The 19,094-nt window shown below is 39.2% G+C and overlaps 1 protein-coding gene across 2 annotated transcripts in view; it reads right to left on the minus strand.

Moving 5' to 3' along the window:
- Positions 1-4,052: 4,052 nt before the first annotated feature.
- Positions 4,053-19,094, minus strand: part of ITGB3BP (integrin subunit beta 3 binding protein) — a 74,581-nt gene continuing 59,539 nt past the window's right edge. The window contains exons 8-9 of one of the 2 annotated variants that reach the window (XM_006147530.3): positions 12,829-12,879; positions 4,055-4,769 (exon numbers count right to left, since the gene is read on the minus strand). In XM_006147530.3, the coding sequence (XP_006147592.1) occupies positions 12,830-12,879 (50 nt within the window). In that variant the 3' untranslated portion in view covers positions 4,055-4,769; position 12,829. Of the gene's footprint in view, positions 4,770-12,828; positions 12,880-19,094 lie in introns of both variants that reach the window. The other variant, XM_006147529.3, reaches the window with a different exon arrangement.

Consider the following 19,094-nt stretch of genomic DNA (forward strand, 5'->3'; position numbering starts at 1 on the left):
ATTATTTTATTATCGATCTTTTAAAATTAATATATATTCCGTAAGAACCATTAAAGCATGTTAAGTAGTATTATTTTGAAGCACTGTAAATCAAACCGCATACGCACAAAGAAAACTGGTTCTATAATACATAGACAGCCACAGGCGGATGCAAGAAGGTATGTGTTTGTAAGTCTGATAAAGGAAGAGGGTTTAGACAGCAAAATATCAAGAAGTATTTTTTTCTTAAAGCAAATGTGCATAAAGACTCAAAGGGCAGGTCAGCACAGAAAAGCAGCCTTGAATCGTTGCGGAAAAAAACATCGCTGTCCATGGTCACCATCTGTAATCACTGTGCCCAAATGTCAGCATCTTGGCTGGCTGGTGTAGCTTTATATTTTGTAAATAGTACACTTGCATTTAACACAGAATATTGATTTAAATCAGTGATAAAGTTCTAAGTTACAACATCTAAATAATTGGAGCAGAGGGACTTTATTATCTGAAAGTAAAGGTATTATAAAAACATTAAAATAGAATGCACCTATATTCAAGGTATCTTATAGGCAAAATCTATTAATAAAAATAGATTTCAAAGGACTAGCAGATGGCATAACAGTTACTCCCATGTAGTCGACTGCGGTTTGAGTCCCGGACCCAGTGGCTTGAAACTCACAAGGGGCACAAGTGTGTGTGTGCCCAAAATCCTGATAGAAAAATGGAGGAGAAAGGATTGCAGCATTGCCATCCCCTTGGGGGGGTGATGTATCACTTTCTGTCTGTTTCTATCTGTCTGGTGAGCACACACACCCCATAGCAAAAATCTCAAAAAAAAAAAAAATTCATGATTTAACCTGATCACATTGCATTATACTGGGTTTTTTTTTTAAGTTTTTGCTATGAGATGTATGTGATCGCCAGAGAGAAATGGAGGAAGGTGAGAGATCACCACTCAAGGGGAAAGGCCATTCTGTAATCCCTTCTCCAATCTTCTCTTGAGACTTTGGACATGCAACTTACCTGTGTCCAGTATGATTTTCAAGCTGCCAGGTCAGGAACTAGAACCATGCAGCTGGCCATGTGGGATCCAGTGCCTTAACCTCCACACCATCTGATGGCCTCACAATTATAAGTCAAATATCTCTCATATCTATTAGAAACCAATTTGAGAGTACACTTTGAATTTTGAGGGACTAAGTTCCAAAGTACTGAAAATATACAGTGATGAATGAAGTTCACAGAAATGGCACTTCCAAAGCACATTTCCCAGCTAGCCTCTGGTATATAGGGATATTTTCTTATAATTAGGTTATGCAAAAATATTAAAGAGAATGATTTTGCACTTTCTTCACTAATATACCTGACCAAGTATGAACATTTTTAAGTTATTTTCAAGTATTAAGCAGAAGAGGTGCTTCTGAGAAATGCAGCCCTCTCCACTGCCAATAAACAGGTTTGCTTCCTAAAGTGAACAGAATAGGTTGTACGTTCATGTATCATATATGAGGCATGTAGAAGTCATTTTCCCCTGAGGCCTTAGGGAGAAGAGAAAAATCCCCGATGTAGCATTCTGTCCAAATGATAAACCACAACTAAGTGACTGAAACATTTACAAAAGTCAGGGCAGCCAGAGGAGGCTCTCTGTTCAATAGAAAGAGTAAGAGATGGATAGGATATAACTAAATAATGTTGGAGTAACAATGATTTCAAGTCTCAATTGGTCTCTCTTCTTTTTGTCCATTGGAAGATCAGGACAAGCACACCCTCTGCACCCCCTCCCCCGCCCCACCCCATATAAACATTAGTTTTGTGTGTGGCTCTTTCTGCTTTGTCCTTCATGTGGCCTCCAAGGGTGATAAAGTGAGAGTCATCTGATCTACAATGAAGAGAGCTGGGAAATGATTCTTAGCAGACCCAGCTGTTCTGAAAGGCAAAAGCTTAGTCTATCAAGAGGTCAGATATACAGTAACTGGTTTGACAGCATTAAGTACATACCTACATAACTTGGATTACAAAGGAAACCCAACTAGTTCTTAACTCTTTACTTCCTGACTAATGTAGGCTACTTTATAAAACGTTCTGGTTTACATGGTAAGATTTTCAATGCTAGAATAATCCTTTTTTTAAAAACGAATTTTTTAAAAATTTAACTTTATTCATTCATTTTAGGAGAAAGAGAGAGAAGGAAAGTAAGAAAGCAAGCCGCCAGGTCCGGGACTTGAATCATGGTCAGCCATGAGGGAGTCTAGCACCCTTAACCACCATGCCATGTGCCAGCCCCTGAATAACCCTTTTTAACATACTTGTAGTCACATCCTATTATAAGGACTGTATACAAAGTACTCTTAATATTTAACAGACAGATTTATCTTTAAAAATTTATTTAAACAGTATCAAGAAAATCACTAACGAAGGCAATTAAGTTCAATAAATTGTGTCATTTATAGTAATAGTTTTTAAAAAATAATTATTTATTTTTTATTTATCATTATTATTTTTTTAATTTGACCAGGGAGAGAGGGAAAGTGTGAAAGCAAGTTGCCAGGTCCAGGACTCAAACCATGGTTACCCATGTGGGAGTTCAGCACCTCAATCACCATGCCACCTACCGGCCGCGAATAGTAATAGTTTTTTAAAAGAACAGTTTTGTTTTTTTTTTCTTTCTTGTAGGGTATGTGCACTTGCCAGAGAGACAGAGACAGCCAGAAAGCAAGAGATCGTCCCCCAGTGGGATGGCCACGTTCCAATCCCTCCTCCATCCTCCTCTTGGGATTTTGGGCATGCATGCACATGTGCCCGGCATGAGTTTTAAGCCACCAGGTTCAGGACTCAAACCACAGTCAATTATGTGGGAGGTCCAGCAGCATAACCATTATGCCATCTGCTGGTCCCAGAACACTTTCCTTTGAAAAAAGAGGTGAATTTTAAATTTTTCTAAGTGGAAGCTATGTTTTAAACCTTAATTTGTTGAATTTTATTTCACTTTCATATTCTTTTTGATACTGTATTATTCATGATACATTGAAATGACAAGGTTGTTTTGTGAAAACAGGGCAAATACCAAGAATAACATTTTTTTCCTTGTGAAGATGATCAAGGAAAAGTATAGAATTAAAAAAAAAAACTATCAAAATACAACATGTATATTTTTAAAAGTCTATTAATTTCCTCCATGAGCAAAGCAGAGAGACACCTCCAACGAGGTCCTTATTGCCACACTGAAACTCTAGTCTCAGCCGACCTAGAACATGGACATGTACACAGGGCCACATGTGCTTTTGGGACACGAACTCAAGGCTTCCCCATGTAGGTCCAATTGTTATAGTACTGTGCCACCACAATTACCCAAGCTCTTAACATATTCTGTGATCTTCCCCTCCCCTTTATTTTGTGAGTGACATCACAACCCATGATGATAGATCAATAAACCACCACCACAGAAAAACCACAAATTTAAGTTAATACCTCAAAATAAGTTAGAAGGGATTATAATAAAGGTCTTTAAATTCAGTAGAGTCTGCGGTTTAATTAAAAATAACTGAGGCCAGCAGGTTAAGGGTGCTGGACACTCCCACATGACTGACTGTGGTTGAGTCCCGGACCTGGCAGCTTGTTTTCTCACTTGCCCTCTTTCGTCAAATTAAAATAAATAAATAAAAATCTTAAAAAAAAAAAATTCATGGGGCCAGCAGGTGGCATGATGGTTAAGGGTGCTGGATTCCCACATGGCCAACTGTGGTTCGAGTCCCAGACCTTCTGACTTGCTCTTTCACTTTCCCTTTCTCTCTCTGTCCCTCTCTGGTCAAATTAAAATAAATAAGTAAATAAATAAAGTTAAAATAATAAAAATAATTCTTAAAAAACCCTTCATATTTAAATATACTGAAAAATACATTCCAATATTTTATAAAAGGTGTCAAGTTTTGGAGCCAGCAGATGGTGTGGTGGTTAAGGACGCTGGACTACCACACGGCTGACTGGACCTGGTAGCTTGCTTTCTCACTCCCCCACCCCCGTCCCTCTAAAATAAATAAATAAAATAATTCTTAAATAAAAAAAGGTGTCAAAATTTAAAACTTAATTTTTTTCTCTGTGCAAGTATAGGAAAAGCTAGAGTATAATTATAAAAACTCATCCCTGAGATGAATGTTTTAAAAAAATTATAATTTAGTAACAGCTGGAGCTTTAAATGATAAAACTGGAGGCCAGGTGGTGGCACTGTGGTAATGCAACTGGGTCCATGTGGGAAAGGCCCTGTTTGCATGTGTGTCCGTCATCTAGGCTGGCTAAGTTTGAGGGTGGGTCATGCCACAGGACCTGGTGGGGTCTCTATCTCTTCTCTGTCTCACTCATGGAAGAGATGAATGAACTTTTAAAAACTGGAAAACAAACCTTATTCCACCCACCATTAGAGTTAGTCTGAGTTTCAGGAATTTATATAACTCTACCAAAGTTACCATTTCATACATGCTTTATTAAGTTTGTCTACAAATGCTAAAAGTATATAAAAACATACCTCATGTGTGGAATATAAGTCAGGACCCTCCTTTACATGTTGGCTTACGTTAAAGAGTCAAGAAGAAATGTATTATTTACATTGAGATTATCTTCGGGTGTGTGTAGAAAGTTTAAATTAGCTGCAAGAAATTTTATCTAGATGTGCACCTGCCTAGTGCTATGAGTTGGTATTTACTGGGCGGATTAATTACAAACATTTCTTCTGTTCCTTTAAATATGACCAGGCAGATGCAGAAGCTGGTGCTCATGGGGAGTGCATTTCTTCTAAATGCCTGCGGGATATAAAAGATGATTATTACATCACCAATAATTAGTTTTCAAATTAATATGCATCTCATATATGACTTAAGAAATGATTTGTATATGCATTTGTCACATAATTTGGTACCTAGTTTAGTTAGATGTTGGTAACCTCTCATTTGCTTATCTTTGAACCTTTTAAGCAAACTATAACTTCAGAAATAATGTCAATATGACTTCTCTGATAGCACTCTTCACCTCATCTGAAGGTACATGGAATTCTGAATTTTAAAATTCCAGCACAACCCACTGAGATCACCAAATTTACATGCCTTTGTCTATAAGCCTTAAGGCCTTTTAGCAGGTGTTTCCTCCAACAGCTGCCCCCCACCCCCAAAGACAGTATTTACTATGGCAGATTCCTATTCAGTGTGCCCCCTGGGAACTACTGGGAGAAGAAGCTCTTGTCTGTTTGGTCTTTGGACCCCGGTGTGATGGGAGGCAGCCACTGGCAACTACAGCATCCGTGCATAGGACACGTGGAGTGCTCGTTTCTGAAATACCCCCTTCCCTGTTTCTAACACCCCTATGAAGAAGTGTGCATAGTGGGCCCCTGTAGTTCCTTATTCGTAAAAATCCACATATATTCTGCTCCCTGTCTTTGAGGATGGGTTGCCAATTTGACAACCTACTTTAGCCAACTGTCATTCCAGAGTCTGGTCTGCATTCCTATGTTAGATTTTAAGCACTCTAAGGCTCACTTAATGTCCTTATAGGTTACTGGTACAGATACCAGAACTAATCTTAGGACTACAGAGGATAGGAAGACTCCTTTATGAAATAGTTACTACAGGGGAGGCACTAATTAAGCTAATTATTTTGCACACTCACAAGAGAAAAGTCTCATTTTATAATCAAGGCTTAGGGAAACAAGTGCTTTGTCAGGTCACACAGCTAAGTAGGTAACAGAGATAGTGTTTGACAGCTAATCCAATTTATAAATTGATTTTAGTTTCCTACAGGGCACATACCCTTGGAGAGAAAGAGGAAAAGTGAGAAAGCACCTCAGGGAGATGGCCATGCCCCAATCCCTTCTCCATTCTGGCATGTGCACATGCACCCAGCTTCTCTTTCTTTTTTGTCTCAGAGAGGTTTTTGCTATAGGGTGCGTGCAGTCGCCAGAAAGACAGAGGCAGAGAGACAGGGAGAAATCACCCCCCAGGTGTGATGCCCACATCACAATCCCTTCTATTCTCCTCTCAGGATCTTGGGCACGCACGCACATGCTCCTGGTGTGATTTTAAGCCACTGGGTCTGGGACTTGAACTATGGTCGACTACATGGGAGTCCAGCGACATAGCCATTACTCCAACTGCTGGTCCCCCCCAGCTTCTCCTTCAAACTACCAGGTGCAGGACTTGAACTGTGTAGTTGGCTAGGTGGAATCCAGCTAACCACCATGCCACCTGACTGTCTCCCTAAATCCAGTTCTTTTGCACAGTGCCAGACCCGACAAAGGAGTTTCATCAATTGATCATGGCTATTAGGAACATTAAGAACTGCATTAAGACTGAGGCCATATCAAGGATCCAGCAGAAATAAGTTCTTTATCAATGCGATGGATGTCACAGCACTTCAGGAACAGCAAGTTGCAGTATGTTCTCTCTGCCTACAATGCTGACTCGAATATCTCAAAAATACACGAAAAGCAATGCGCAGTAGTTAGAGTATTTGCACAGGGTTCATCCTTCATACAGCAACTGTATTATTCTTTCTAAAACATATTTTGGATTGTTACTTCCCTAACAATCTCCAATGGCCTGCTTCTGCCTAATGAATGAAGTCTGAACATGTTAGCCTGGTGACCATAACTATCAATGACTTGGTCCAAATCTGCCATCAGCCTGCTTCTCTGCCATTTCTGTTCATTTCTCTGTTTTCTACCTAGGTTTACACAGCCCACTAGAATTGTGTGTGTTTCAAATTACAGCTCCTAGTTAAGTATAAAGCTCCCATGACCAGTGTCTAGTTGGCTCTCTGTCAGAGATAATATAGAGTGGAATAATTTGAACATTTTAAAATCATGAATCCTTAAAAAGTTTCTTCATCAGCCCATCCTGAGGTGATCCCTCTCTGCTGTGAATTTCTGTAACGTTGCTTATTCTTTATTTGGTATCTAATGCAGAGGGGAATGTTTGGTGCTCTACAGTTCCAAAGAGAAGGAACTCCAGTCCACTCTTCCTTTCTCTACTTCCCATGAGAGTGTGAGCAATTTATCACAAAGTCCAGAATGTATGTTGGTTCACATTTTACTAGTAATATTACAGGTCATGGGACCAGCAGATGGCATAGTGGTTACATTGCTGGCGTCCCTGGTGGCTAAAACTCACGCTGGGCACATGTGCATGCGTGCCCAAAATCCCGAGAGGAGAATGGAAGAGAAGGGATTGTGGCATGGCCATCTCCCCTGGGGGGGTGATTTCTTGCTTTCTGTCTCTCTGACAAGCTCATGTGCCTTATAGCAAAAATTTCTCTCTCAATAAATAAACAAACAAATACTACAGGTCAGTATTTTTACACATTTTTCCCCACTGTGTGGTTCTCTATCACTGCCTACTCTCAAGTTCAATGGGCTTCTTTTTTTTTTTTTAAAGTTTTTCTTTCCCTCCTTCCTTCAGCAAATGAGAGACACAGAGACAGTAGCCCCTATAGGGTCTTGATGCCCCCAATCTGCCCCAGCCAGCACTGAGGCATGTGTATGCCTGGCATACTCAGGGAGGCCTCCAGCTATGACCCCAGAATCTTCCTATGTGTGTCACCTTCACAGAGCATCACATTTTACTATTGTGCCACCACCTGGTCCCGCTCAGTGGGTCCTTGTGGTACTTACTCCGTGTAGTAAGACCAACTCATTCTAGCACTCTGACCTAAAGCCTGTAAGGCAGGTCTGTAAGGCAGGTCTGTGGTCTTTTGTAAAGTTAGCAGCACACAGACTTAAGGGGTCTATTTCAAAGATCCAGCTTTGACCTCAGGTTCAGGAGAGCAGAGTTCAAGGTTTTGATTCAATGTGAGAGAGAAGAGGCTCTTTATCTGCTCTGAGACACAAGCACGTTAGTTACACCCCTGGCTCCCACCAGAAGACCTGCTGTGCTGAAGGTTTTCCATTCCTCCACTAATCAAGTTCATATACATATTTTTATGTTACCAGAGAGCATGTGCAGTTGCCAGTGAGACACAGAAAGAGAAAACACCCCCCACTGGGACATGGTCATGCCACAACCCCTCTCCATTTCTCCATCCTGTCAGGATTTTTGACATGCATGCACATGTACCCAGCATGTTTGTTAAGTTGCTGGAGCCAGGATTCAATCGTGATTGACTATGTGGGATCCGGCTCCTAAGGCACAGCACTTACCACTGTGCTATGCAGCTAGACCTCAGGTTGGTACTTTGGGCCTCACTGGACACACGGTTCTTTTTTGCACTTGCTATGGGTCAGAACCCTGGCAGGAAGGGTCTGAGTTTGTATTACTTATAGTTGCCTTACTTTGTTTCCTAAGTCTTGTGTCCTTAGCTTGATTATCAGGTTTCAAAAGGCTGTCATTAAACATAGTGATTTATTCCTACTGAGCTTAGGCATGTTAGCCAAGTGTTTTATCAAAATTGTTACAGATAGGGAACTGTAATTGTTACAGTTAGCGTAATGGCTATGTCGCTGGACTCCCACGTAGTCGACCGCGGTTAGTGTCCCGGACCCAGTGGCTTAAAACTCACGCCGGGCGCGTGTGCGTGCGTGCCCAAGATCCCGAGAGGAGAATGGAGGAGAAGGGATTGTGGCATGACGATCCCCCCGGGGGGTGATTTCTCGCTTTCTGTCTCTATGTCTCTCTCTGTCTGTCTGGCGAGCGCCCGCGCCCTACAGTGAAAACCTCTCCAAAAAAAAAAAAAATTGTTACAGATAAAATGGGCCAGTAGCTTTGGTTAACATTAGCCCAAATCATGCTTTTTCTTTTTCCCCTTTGGTGATCTTAGCATTCTGCAGGTGGCCTCTAGTGGCTGTCTCCTTATTCTCTTTCTCATATGAAATATTGTTTCATAAAGGCTTCACTTTTTAAAGGCTCTGTGAGTGCATTTGTATGCGATAGAATAGGTCAAGAGGAACTGTTTAAGGACGAGGGAGGGCAGCTGCGCAGCAACACTGTGGGAGTGGGCCACCATGGTATCGGGAGTAGCACGTGTGTAGGAGTTTCTGGGGCATCGGACAAAACCCAGGAGTTTGATAGCCCCTTATACTAGTGAGCGACCATGACAAATGAACAAAAGAAAAGCAACGAGAGAACATGGTGAGCAGGACCTGGGGAGGCCCAGGACTTGGGGAGGCTCTTAGAGTTCAGAGCAGGTTTAAGAAAGATGGGTAGGATTTTGACAATAAGGCATGCTAGGTAGAGGAGACAAGAACTAAGGTAAGGAAGCAGGAAAGACACTTTAGAAATACGTCTGAGAAATGACAAGTAATTGGAAGTGAATGAGGCACAAGGAGAAAGGTAAGTTGGAAGGCACCGCTGTGGTCACTGGGACCTGATGTCAGTCTACATTAGGATTTTATGAATGTGATAGAGAACAGCTTCCAAAGCATAGATTTGCCCAGTAGCAGGGCAGGCTGTAGGGGAATGGACCAAATGGCAGAGAGGTAGGTTACAATGGGGATAATGGATGAGAGGTAATAAAGGAATTAACCAGCCCAGTGGGCATGGGAAGAAGAATTAAACATTTTCAGAAGTGATCTGACCTGGAATTTGGATGTTAGGACGGAATGAAATAGAGACAATTCTGAGGGTTTTTGTTTTTAGCTTATTTCTTGAGGGAAAGGGGTGGGAAGAGAGGGGTGCTTCCATCAGTGTCTTCATGCTGCAATGTACCCCCAGCCCCAGTCTCAGCCCCCTTGGATCATAGGCATGTGAGTATGCACCCAGTGTGCTCAGGGAGGTCCTGGGATGCGAACTCAATACCCTTCACATGTGGGTCCATTTGGTTAGTAATGCACCACTGCTTGGCCCTGAGAATTTTGAAGTTTTGAGCCTGATCATTGGGACGATATAATCCTTAAGTAGAAGGAAGAACAATTTTGAAGGGGAAATGATGACATCAGTATACTTGGGGCGGGACAACGACACTGTATGGCAGCTGAGATTGTGGGTTAATAGCTCAAGAGGGAAGTCACAGTTAGATACAGGACACGTATACACTAGGTGAAAACAAAGTTAAGAGACTGAGTGAGACCATGAAGGTCATGTACAAAGTGAGAAAAAAGTGGGGTCAAAAGTAAAACCAGGGAAATGCCTCGAAGGTGAAGTTACTTCATTTCACCATCACCTCTGGTTGCCTCTCATGAAAAGGGAAGTTGGGGCTGGCACCAATGGGTGGAGGTTTGAATCTTGGGCATGGGCAGCCAGAGTCCACATGGCCAATTTGCAATTCATATCCCAGCCCAGCAACTTGAGAAGCAAAATTCCCAGTGTGCCCCAAATCCCCAATTCTGGTGTGGCACACTCTAGTGGGGATGCCTTCTCTTTAGGGCGAGTGCATGCACTCTCTAATAATAGAAAAAAGAGGGGCGGGGGAGGATCGACTGACAGCTCCACCTTAATTCTTTTAGGTTTTCTGAAAGTACTGCTCAATTATAGATTCAAAAGAACACCCCTAAAATCTGGTGACTATACTAGAATCTATGAACACAAAGCTATTCTCAGTACTCTAAGTTCCCTATACTATACAAAATGTGTATGGTCACTCACTAAGTACGTAACTGAGTATGTATCAGAAATCACTATCTGATATAGTTCTGTGAGATTTTCATGTTTCAGAGATTTTACGAAACATGTGAGCCTATAATGAATGGATACACGTGCATGCATATATACTATCTCCTTACTTCACAGAATACAAATCTTTGACCAGTGGTGAAAGCTGACACTCACAACTTCTGCTGTGCAGTGGTCATGAGATAGGCTCTGGCCCCAGGTCACACAGCTCAGTATTCTGGTTCTGTCTCTTAGGTGATTCCGAGACAGTGTTACTCTCTTGGTTGCTCAGTTTCCTCACCTATAAAATAAAGATAATACCTGTATCTACTTCATAAGTTGTTAGGATCGGGGCTAGCACGTGGTGTAGTGGGTAAGGTGCTGGATTCCCACAGGGTTTACTATGGTTTGAATCCAGACCTGGTGGCTTGCTTTCTTCCTTTCCCCTTTCTCTCTCTCTCTGTTCAATTTAAAATAATAACAACAACAAATGGAATTAAATAAATAAATAAATAAATAATTCTTAAAAAAAAAAAGTTGTTAGGATTAAATGGGATATGTAAAAAGTGTTTCTAACAGCGCCTGACATATAGAAAATACTCAATATATGTTAGTTGTTATTATAAAGCTATTTTTAAAATCAAATTTTATTCATTGTTATTATTATTTTAAAAATTTGACTGGAGGAACCAGCAGATGGCGTAATAGCTAAGTCGCTGGACTCCCATGTAGCCGACCTTGGTTCCAGTCCCGGACCCAGTGGCTTAAACTCACGCTGGGCACATAGGCATGCATGCCCAAGATCCCAAGAGAAGAATGGAGGACGGGATTGTGGTGTGACCATCCCCTCTGGGGGGTGGTTTATTACTGTCTGTCTGTCTGTCTCTTTCTGGTGAGCACACAATCCCTATAGCAAAAGCCTCCCTCCGCCCCCCCCCCAAAAAAAAAAAATTGGATCAGAGAGAGACACAGGGAGAAAGAAAGGGGAGGTGAGAAAGCAAGCCACTAACTAGATCAAGCACTTGAACTATGGTCGCCCATGTGGGAGTTCAGCACCTCAACCACTACACCACCTGCTGGCCCATAAGCTATTACTTATTATCTATCACAGAATTAACTTTCTAGTGGATAAAAATGACATAATTTTCTGTATAAGATGCTTTGTAAATACTTTGAGAACAAAACATTTGTTCTCAAAACAAAACAAACTATTGGGCTGTCTAAAAAGTCATGACGCATTTTTGCACAGAAAGACATGAAAATATGTCATGATTTTTCTGATAATCCAACAGTTTGTTAGGGAACTACTATCAATCACTTGAAATACCATTTCCAAAGAAATGTATTTTTGGAATATAATATATTCTTTCACTTTGCATTAATTTTTTCCTACAGCATAGCAGGCAGTATCTGGTTAGCTTGTAAGAATCTGTGAGCCTTGGGAACCAGCAGTTAGTGTAATGGCTATGACACTGGACTCCCACGTAGTTGACCCCGGTTCGCGTCCCAGACCCGGTGGCTTAAAACTCACACCGGGCGCGTGTGCATGCGTGCCCAAGATCCCGAGAGGAGAATGGAGGAGAAGGGATTGTGGCATGACCATCCCCCCTGGGGGGTGATTTCTCGCTTTCTATCTCTATATCTCTCTCAGTCTGGCGTGTGCACACGCCCTATAGCGAAAACCTCTCAAAAAAAAAAAAAAAAGAATCTGTGAGCCTTCAGTTCGCTGAACACTAATATCACAATGTGGCTTGTATTGCATCTACTTTATATGCTATAATAAACTACTTATAAACATAGTATTTGTATTTGTATTGCTGATGGATAGAAATTGTTTTGAAAGAAAGGTATAAATAAGTATTGATTTACTTAATCAATTTAGCACATTTCCAGATTTAACGGACTTGTTATATCTTATTCAGTCAGATGTGTCCTATTGAAACTATAACCCACCTGTCAGCATCTCTTTAGCTATTTATAGGAAAGGTACTCAGTTAAGGGCCCTCTTTAGTTAGACTCAGTTAAAATATGCTCTGACTTGTAAAGCTAGACGAGTCAACTCAGCAGTATTCTTTTTCATTCAGCCTCTAACTCACAGATCTTGTGATTGCCCTCCTGTTGTTTATATGAACAGATTACATATAATTTCAACTAAAGCCCCAAAGCTCACATCACTGTTTTCTGCTAGAAAAACAGTACCAAATCTGATCATGTAATTAAAATGTTTCTACCTGAGCAAAACAGTGAAATGTAACAAGGTAAACACTGAATTAGAAAGGTGAAACAATACCTCAGTTTAAAATGGCTTTAAGAAATTCATAGCTGTCAAGATGATGTAATTCTAAATGAAAGAAAAAAGACTGTTTTCAGGAAATAGTTCAAACTTGTTGTAGAATAAATGGATCAAAATGAGCCTGGCTCTTCAATAAACATTTGATTATTGAGGCACATTAACACAAATGCAGTTTGTAAATATTTGGAAGTATTCACATAATTCTTAATAAATTTGTTTTTGTTCATCACACATTCATTGTACTGTATTGTGGACCTCCTCTCCATATTCTGTACTAGGCTCTGAGAATACAGTTGAGAGAACTTTTTGTTTATTTGCCAAAGGGAGGCCAGCAGGTGGCGTGGTAGTTGGGGCTCTGGACTCCATGTGGCCGACCAAAGTCTGAGTCCCAGACCTGGTGGCTGGCTTTCTCATTTTCTCTTTCTCTGGTGAGCACATGTACCCTATAGCAAAGAATATTAATAATAATAAAAAATTTAAAATAATTCTAAAAAATAATCTTAAAATAAAACAAAGGAAATGCAGAAAGAGCCTTGTAGCCAGCAACTGTAGTGCACTGCAACTCGATCCATTTATAAATACTCAGATATATGTTGTAGGCCTATAGAATGGAATGATTTAGTTTCACCTAGAAGAGCTTCACATTTGGGACCTCTGAGGTGGACCTGGAAGGCCGAGCAGGCATGTGCTGGACAGAGAAGGAAGAAAGCAACCTGCACAGAGGGAAGAACGGGGAGGCCGAGAGTCTGGAGACTCCGCAGAGCTGAAGCATATGGTGTAAGCAGTGTGAATGAGAATGACCACCTTCCTCTCTGGGATCTGAGTGGGAGGGAAAGTCATCTAATATTTACTTATTACACGAGTCCTGCTTTTTACTATATAAGTAGCTATATAATACCATAAATATCTGCTTTATTACTATATATGTTTCTAAAATATGTAAACCACTTAGAGAATTTATCTAATCCTTTTTGAGGCTTTTTTTTTGGACTACTCTAAGGGTTAAAATAGAAAAAGAAAAAGAAAAGTGTTCACTGATCAGGTGACATGAAACCAATTTCTACTAAATGTGCCAGAATAATTTTTCTCCGCCTCAAGAACAGTTAGTCTTCAGTCTATTCATTACTGTCTTTTTATAGTATTTTTATTTAATAAAACCTATTAAGACTACCATACAAATCTCTTTACTTATGCTTTTATCTTTTAACTGATCAATTTTTATATTGCTGACATCCCCTCTTCACCATTTGCTCATTTAAAAATTCATAGTATGTGAGAGATGTCTCCGGGGAAAACGTCTATAAAATTTGTTACAGCTGGCAAGTGTGTATGAGTCAGTGATAGCACATGACTAACTGCTTCACAGAAAATAAAATTTGTTTCTGTAGTAAGCAGAACTGTTTAAATGTTATTTATTTTTATGTTTCAAAGAAAATATATTGTGAAGTGCTGCATTGATTTAATACGCAACAATGTCTGTGTACACGCTGTAGAAGGAAAATTTATGAAACCTTTGCACAACTCCTTTAATTGAATTTTCCAAATCTCTCACCACACACAAATAATCAATATCTTCTGCAGAGAAAACCAGTCAGAATTATTACAGTCTTTCTTTTCAATTTTGTTGTCATCAGCACATACAGAGCACCTGGATATTTGTAACGTCTGATAGCAAGTTATTTACACCTCCTAAACACGTAATTGCTATTAAGTGAGCCCAAATATAGTTTAAAGGTATTTTTTTTCTGATTTCATTTAAGAGAAAAATGATATTTTTTCTAGTATTTAAAAATTAAAATAATGGGAGAAATGTTTAAAAAGGCTTTGAAAAGTAATAAGCCAGTTTATTTTTCTTCACATTCTAGACAAATCTCAAATAAACATTTTCCGCAGTCAAAATATTCCCCAGTGATGAACGGTGTAAAAAAATAAGAGCATTAACATTATTAATAGGAAATGGATGACCCGCATACAGCTACGTGACAGCTGAGTCCGTGTAGAGCTGAGGACTACAGTTGTACATTAATGTATATTTGTGCTACCAAAAATAATAGCTCCTTTTTTTTTTTTTTTAATCTCCAGATAAACCCAGAATGTTAAAGCATTAGGGAAAATTTTTGTTGTTTCTCTGAAAACTTATCATGTCTAAACTTCAAACCTCAGTGCTTTTAAAATTGAAGTATCTGTTTGAAAAAAGATATTGTTTAATGTTAAGATGTAATAGAAAAAACTAAAAGGGTAGTAGTCTTCTGGGAGTAAAATTATTCAGCTGATATGATGAATACTTTTTCAAGAGCGAGTGGGGGAAAGAACAACATATTTTTATGTTCAGAAAGTACTTCAGTGGGTGGTTAGACTGAGAAGGCAATCTTAAGCTACTTTACAGTTTCAGAACAGAAGGGGCTTAAAATTTGTCCTGTGGTGTAAGAATCTGGTAACTTTAGAATCCTCTAACCAAGATAAATTTTACAATGTGACAACACAGTAAGTTAACTAAAGAAAACCAGAAATGGTATAGTTTATGCTTTTTTGTTGTTGTTTTAAAGATCAGAGCTAGAAATTCTGAATTTTTATGAAAAACATCTGAAATAATCAACTTTTCTGAACAATAAAAAGTTCAGATGGTTACACTGCATTTAAAATATGCATACTACGGCCTACACAATTATTCTCAAAACAGATAAAATATGTTTTGGACTGAAGCTAAGTGTCTAGATTTCATATCTTGGCAACTGCTTGACAATTTGCTTACATTCTTTTCAAAAACATTTTGTTTATTGGAAGTACCAGTCAGAGACAAACAAAGATGGCATTTTTTAATATCTCCAGAAAAAAATGAAAAAAAAAAACCCCAAACTAAGTACTATATAATGCCATCTATTGACTGAGGGATATCTGTATCAGGTTGTTTTAAGTAGAGGTTGATTATGTAAAGTAAATAAATTTCATGCCTTACCATGTGATGATAATGTGACATTCCTTCTGTAACAACCAACTAAATGGTCATTTGTTTTAAATCTTCAGCATAACGAATTTAAAATAATTATGAAAATTTACATCCAAATCTAATAGAAAAAGAACCTTTCACTTCATTCTTTCTCTAACAGTCATAAAGCCAGTATTATTAAGGAAAGGGAAGTTAGGCTTATAACGGAAAAAAGAATGAAGGCCTTCCTTTGGTTAAGAAATTTATATTTAGCAGAGGAGATTTACTTTTTAAAAAAAAGAATTATTCATTTAACTTTATTATTATTATTATTATATTTAATATTTCCAGAGAGAGATGGAGAGAGACAGAAAGAGAGAGAGAGAGAAAGTGAGAAAGCAAGCCTCCTGGTCCAGGACTTGAACCACGGTCAGCCATGTGGGAGTCCAGTGCTCTTAACTACCACGCCATTAGCCGGCCCCAGGGAGATCCACTTTTATTCATAAATTCTATCAAGGCATACCCTTATTTACAAGGTTCAGTTCTTCCTAAAACATTGAACTTCTCAGTGTACCTTATCATATTATTGCGTCTGTTTTAAATTTTTCTTAAAGAAGTTATATAAAGCCTTAAAAATGTGTCAGAGATCCATTTATTTAAAACACTACAGTGTTATTTCTTCAATTAAACTCTTCTTCCTGCAATAAAGACTGCAGCTGATGGCATTTTTTAATATCTCCTGAAAAAAAAAAAGGGAACCAGTCTTGATAGGAAAAACTGAATAGTATTAAAAGACCAAGGACAAGCAGTTAGCAGAATGGCTATGTCGCTGGACTCCCATGTAGTCGACCACGATTCAAGTCCCAGACCGGGTGGCTTAAACTCACTCCGGCCACGTGTGCATGCGTGCCCAAGATCCTGAGAGGAGAATGGAGGAGAAGGGATTGCGGCGTGGCCATCCACCTGGGGGGTGATTTCTCGCTTTCTGTCTCTCTCTCTCTCTCTGGCGAGTGCATATGCCCTATAGCAAAAACCTCTCCCCCCAAAAAGTACTAAAAGCCCAACCTGAAGGGGCAGTGACTAGATAAATGTTGGAATTTTCCTGGTGTTATGTCTTTCAACTATTCCAGGAAAATTTTTTAGAATCAGAAGGGCAAAAAAACAAATCACAACAGAATATGAAGGATATTCTTTTGATAATGAAACAAGTAATTGGCTTATTCTCATTTTCATAATTACCTAAATGGAACAAACTCTTTACAATATTATAAGGCTGATTTTAATCATTTCTAATATTTGCTATATGGTGTGTGTGCTCTCTGGAGAAAGAGGGAGAGAAGAGGGAAAGTGAGAGAGCAACCCCCCTAGGGGGGATGACTATACTGCAATCCCCTCTTCATTTTCCTCTTAGGATTTTGGGCATGCATGCACATGTGCCCAGTATGTGTGTGTTTTAAAATAATTATTTATTTAATTTTATTTATTATTATTATTTAATTTGACCACAGAGAAACACACGCAGAGAGAGAGGCAGGCAAAGTGAGAAAGCAGGCCACTAGTCTGGGACTCAAACTGCTGTTGGCAATGTGGGAGTCCAGCGCTTTAACCACCATGCCACCTGCCAGCCCCAGCAGTGTGTTTTTTAAACTTTAGGTCCAAGATCCAACTGAGCAGTCAGCTATGTGGGATCTAGCTGCCTTAATTACCACATCGCCTAGCTGGCTCAGCCCAAAAAGTTTAAATAATTTTGGGCACTAGTATAGTAAAACAAAAACAAAAACAAAAAAAAGGAAAATGGAAATTTTTATAAAAACTCAGCCGAAAGCCAGATCTCAATATAAGGAACTTACAGACAGAATTACTTTGAGATGTGAAAAGAAAGCAAAGTCTTCTTTCTTATAGTTGTTTAATAAAAAGCCAAAAATTTTACATATGTGTGTTTATGTGTGCATATCTTTAACCAAAGAAAACCCAAACAAACCAAAAAGACCTCTAAGGCACACTCAAAAAATCCCAACACTAAAAATATTCATGTTAGGAACGAGGGAAAACAGATGGGAAAAGCACTCACTAAAATGTACAAAGCTCACAGGGCCAGCCTGTGGCCTACTGGATCCCACACAGCCAACTGAGTGGTTTAAGTCCCAAGCCTAGTGGCTTGAAAAACATGTCAGGCATGTGTGTATGTATGTATGTGTGTGTGTGCGTGGCTAAGAATCCTGAAAGGAGGATGAAAGAGAAGGGTCTGTGGTCTGGATATGCCCCCTGGGGTGTGATTGCTCTCTCACTGTCTCTTTGGTGAGGATACAAGCCTATAGTAAAAAGTAAACAAAACAAAACAAACAAACCCAAAAACTCAACTTAAATTACAAAGAAAATAAGGTTTAATCTATTTTTCAGGCAATATTAATTTTCCAAAATTAGTTGAAAAGTTAATGAAGTTTTGAATATCTTAAAAAATATGAAGACTTGGGACCAGCAGTTAGCGTAATGGCTATGTTGCTGGACTCGCACGTAGTTGACTGTGGTTCGAGTCCCAGACCTGGTGGCTTAAACTCATGTGCATGCGTGCCCAAGATCCTGAGAGGAGAATGGAGGAGAAGGGATTGCGGCGTGGCCATCCCCCCTGGGGTGATTTCTCGCTTTCTACCTCTGTCTCTGTCTGTCTGTCTGGCGAGCGCACGCACCCTATAGCAAAAACCACTCCAAAAAAAGAAAAAAAGAAAGAAAGAAAATATGAAGACTTAATATATAGCTTACCAAGAAACAGAAATGGAAGATTACTAACATAAATAATATATTAATATATATTATATAAATAGTATATATGTTTTTAAAGAATTATTTATTAAATTTTATTTATTCATTCATTTTATTTTAAAATTTGACCAGAAAGACACAGAGAGAGAAAGTGAGAGAGGGAAAGTGAGAAAGCAAGCCACCAGGTCCAAGACTCAAATCGTGGTCAGCCATAGGGTAGTTGAGCGCCCTTATCCACCATGCCACCTGCCAGCCCCAGTATATATGTTTTTAAACTCAGTTTTCATTAAATCACAACAAATAATAAATGTTTATTGGAAATTTTGAAACATAATTTGTGACCCGATCTCCTCTATGCATAAATAAAACTTAGTTCTTGGGGAAAACTGGCAATAAACAAATCAGTCATAATGTCTAAAATAGCAGAAAATGGTTTTAAGGCTGATCATGCATTAATGCACAAAGACTTAGTATATACTGGGAAATGGAAAGGAAATGACGAAAGGATATCCTGAAAGGAAAAGGGTTTTAATGAAATATTAATACTTCTAGAAAAAGTTTATTTTTTACTTTTAAT

This window comes from Tupaia chinensis, unplaced genomic scaffold (assembly GCF_000334495.1).
Source record: "Tupaia chinensis unplaced genomic scaffold, TupChi_1.0 Scaffold000215_1, whole genome shotgun sequence".
Taxonomy (NCBI): Eukaryota; Metazoa; Chordata; class Mammalia; order Scandentia; family Tupaiidae; genus Tupaia; species Tupaia belangeri.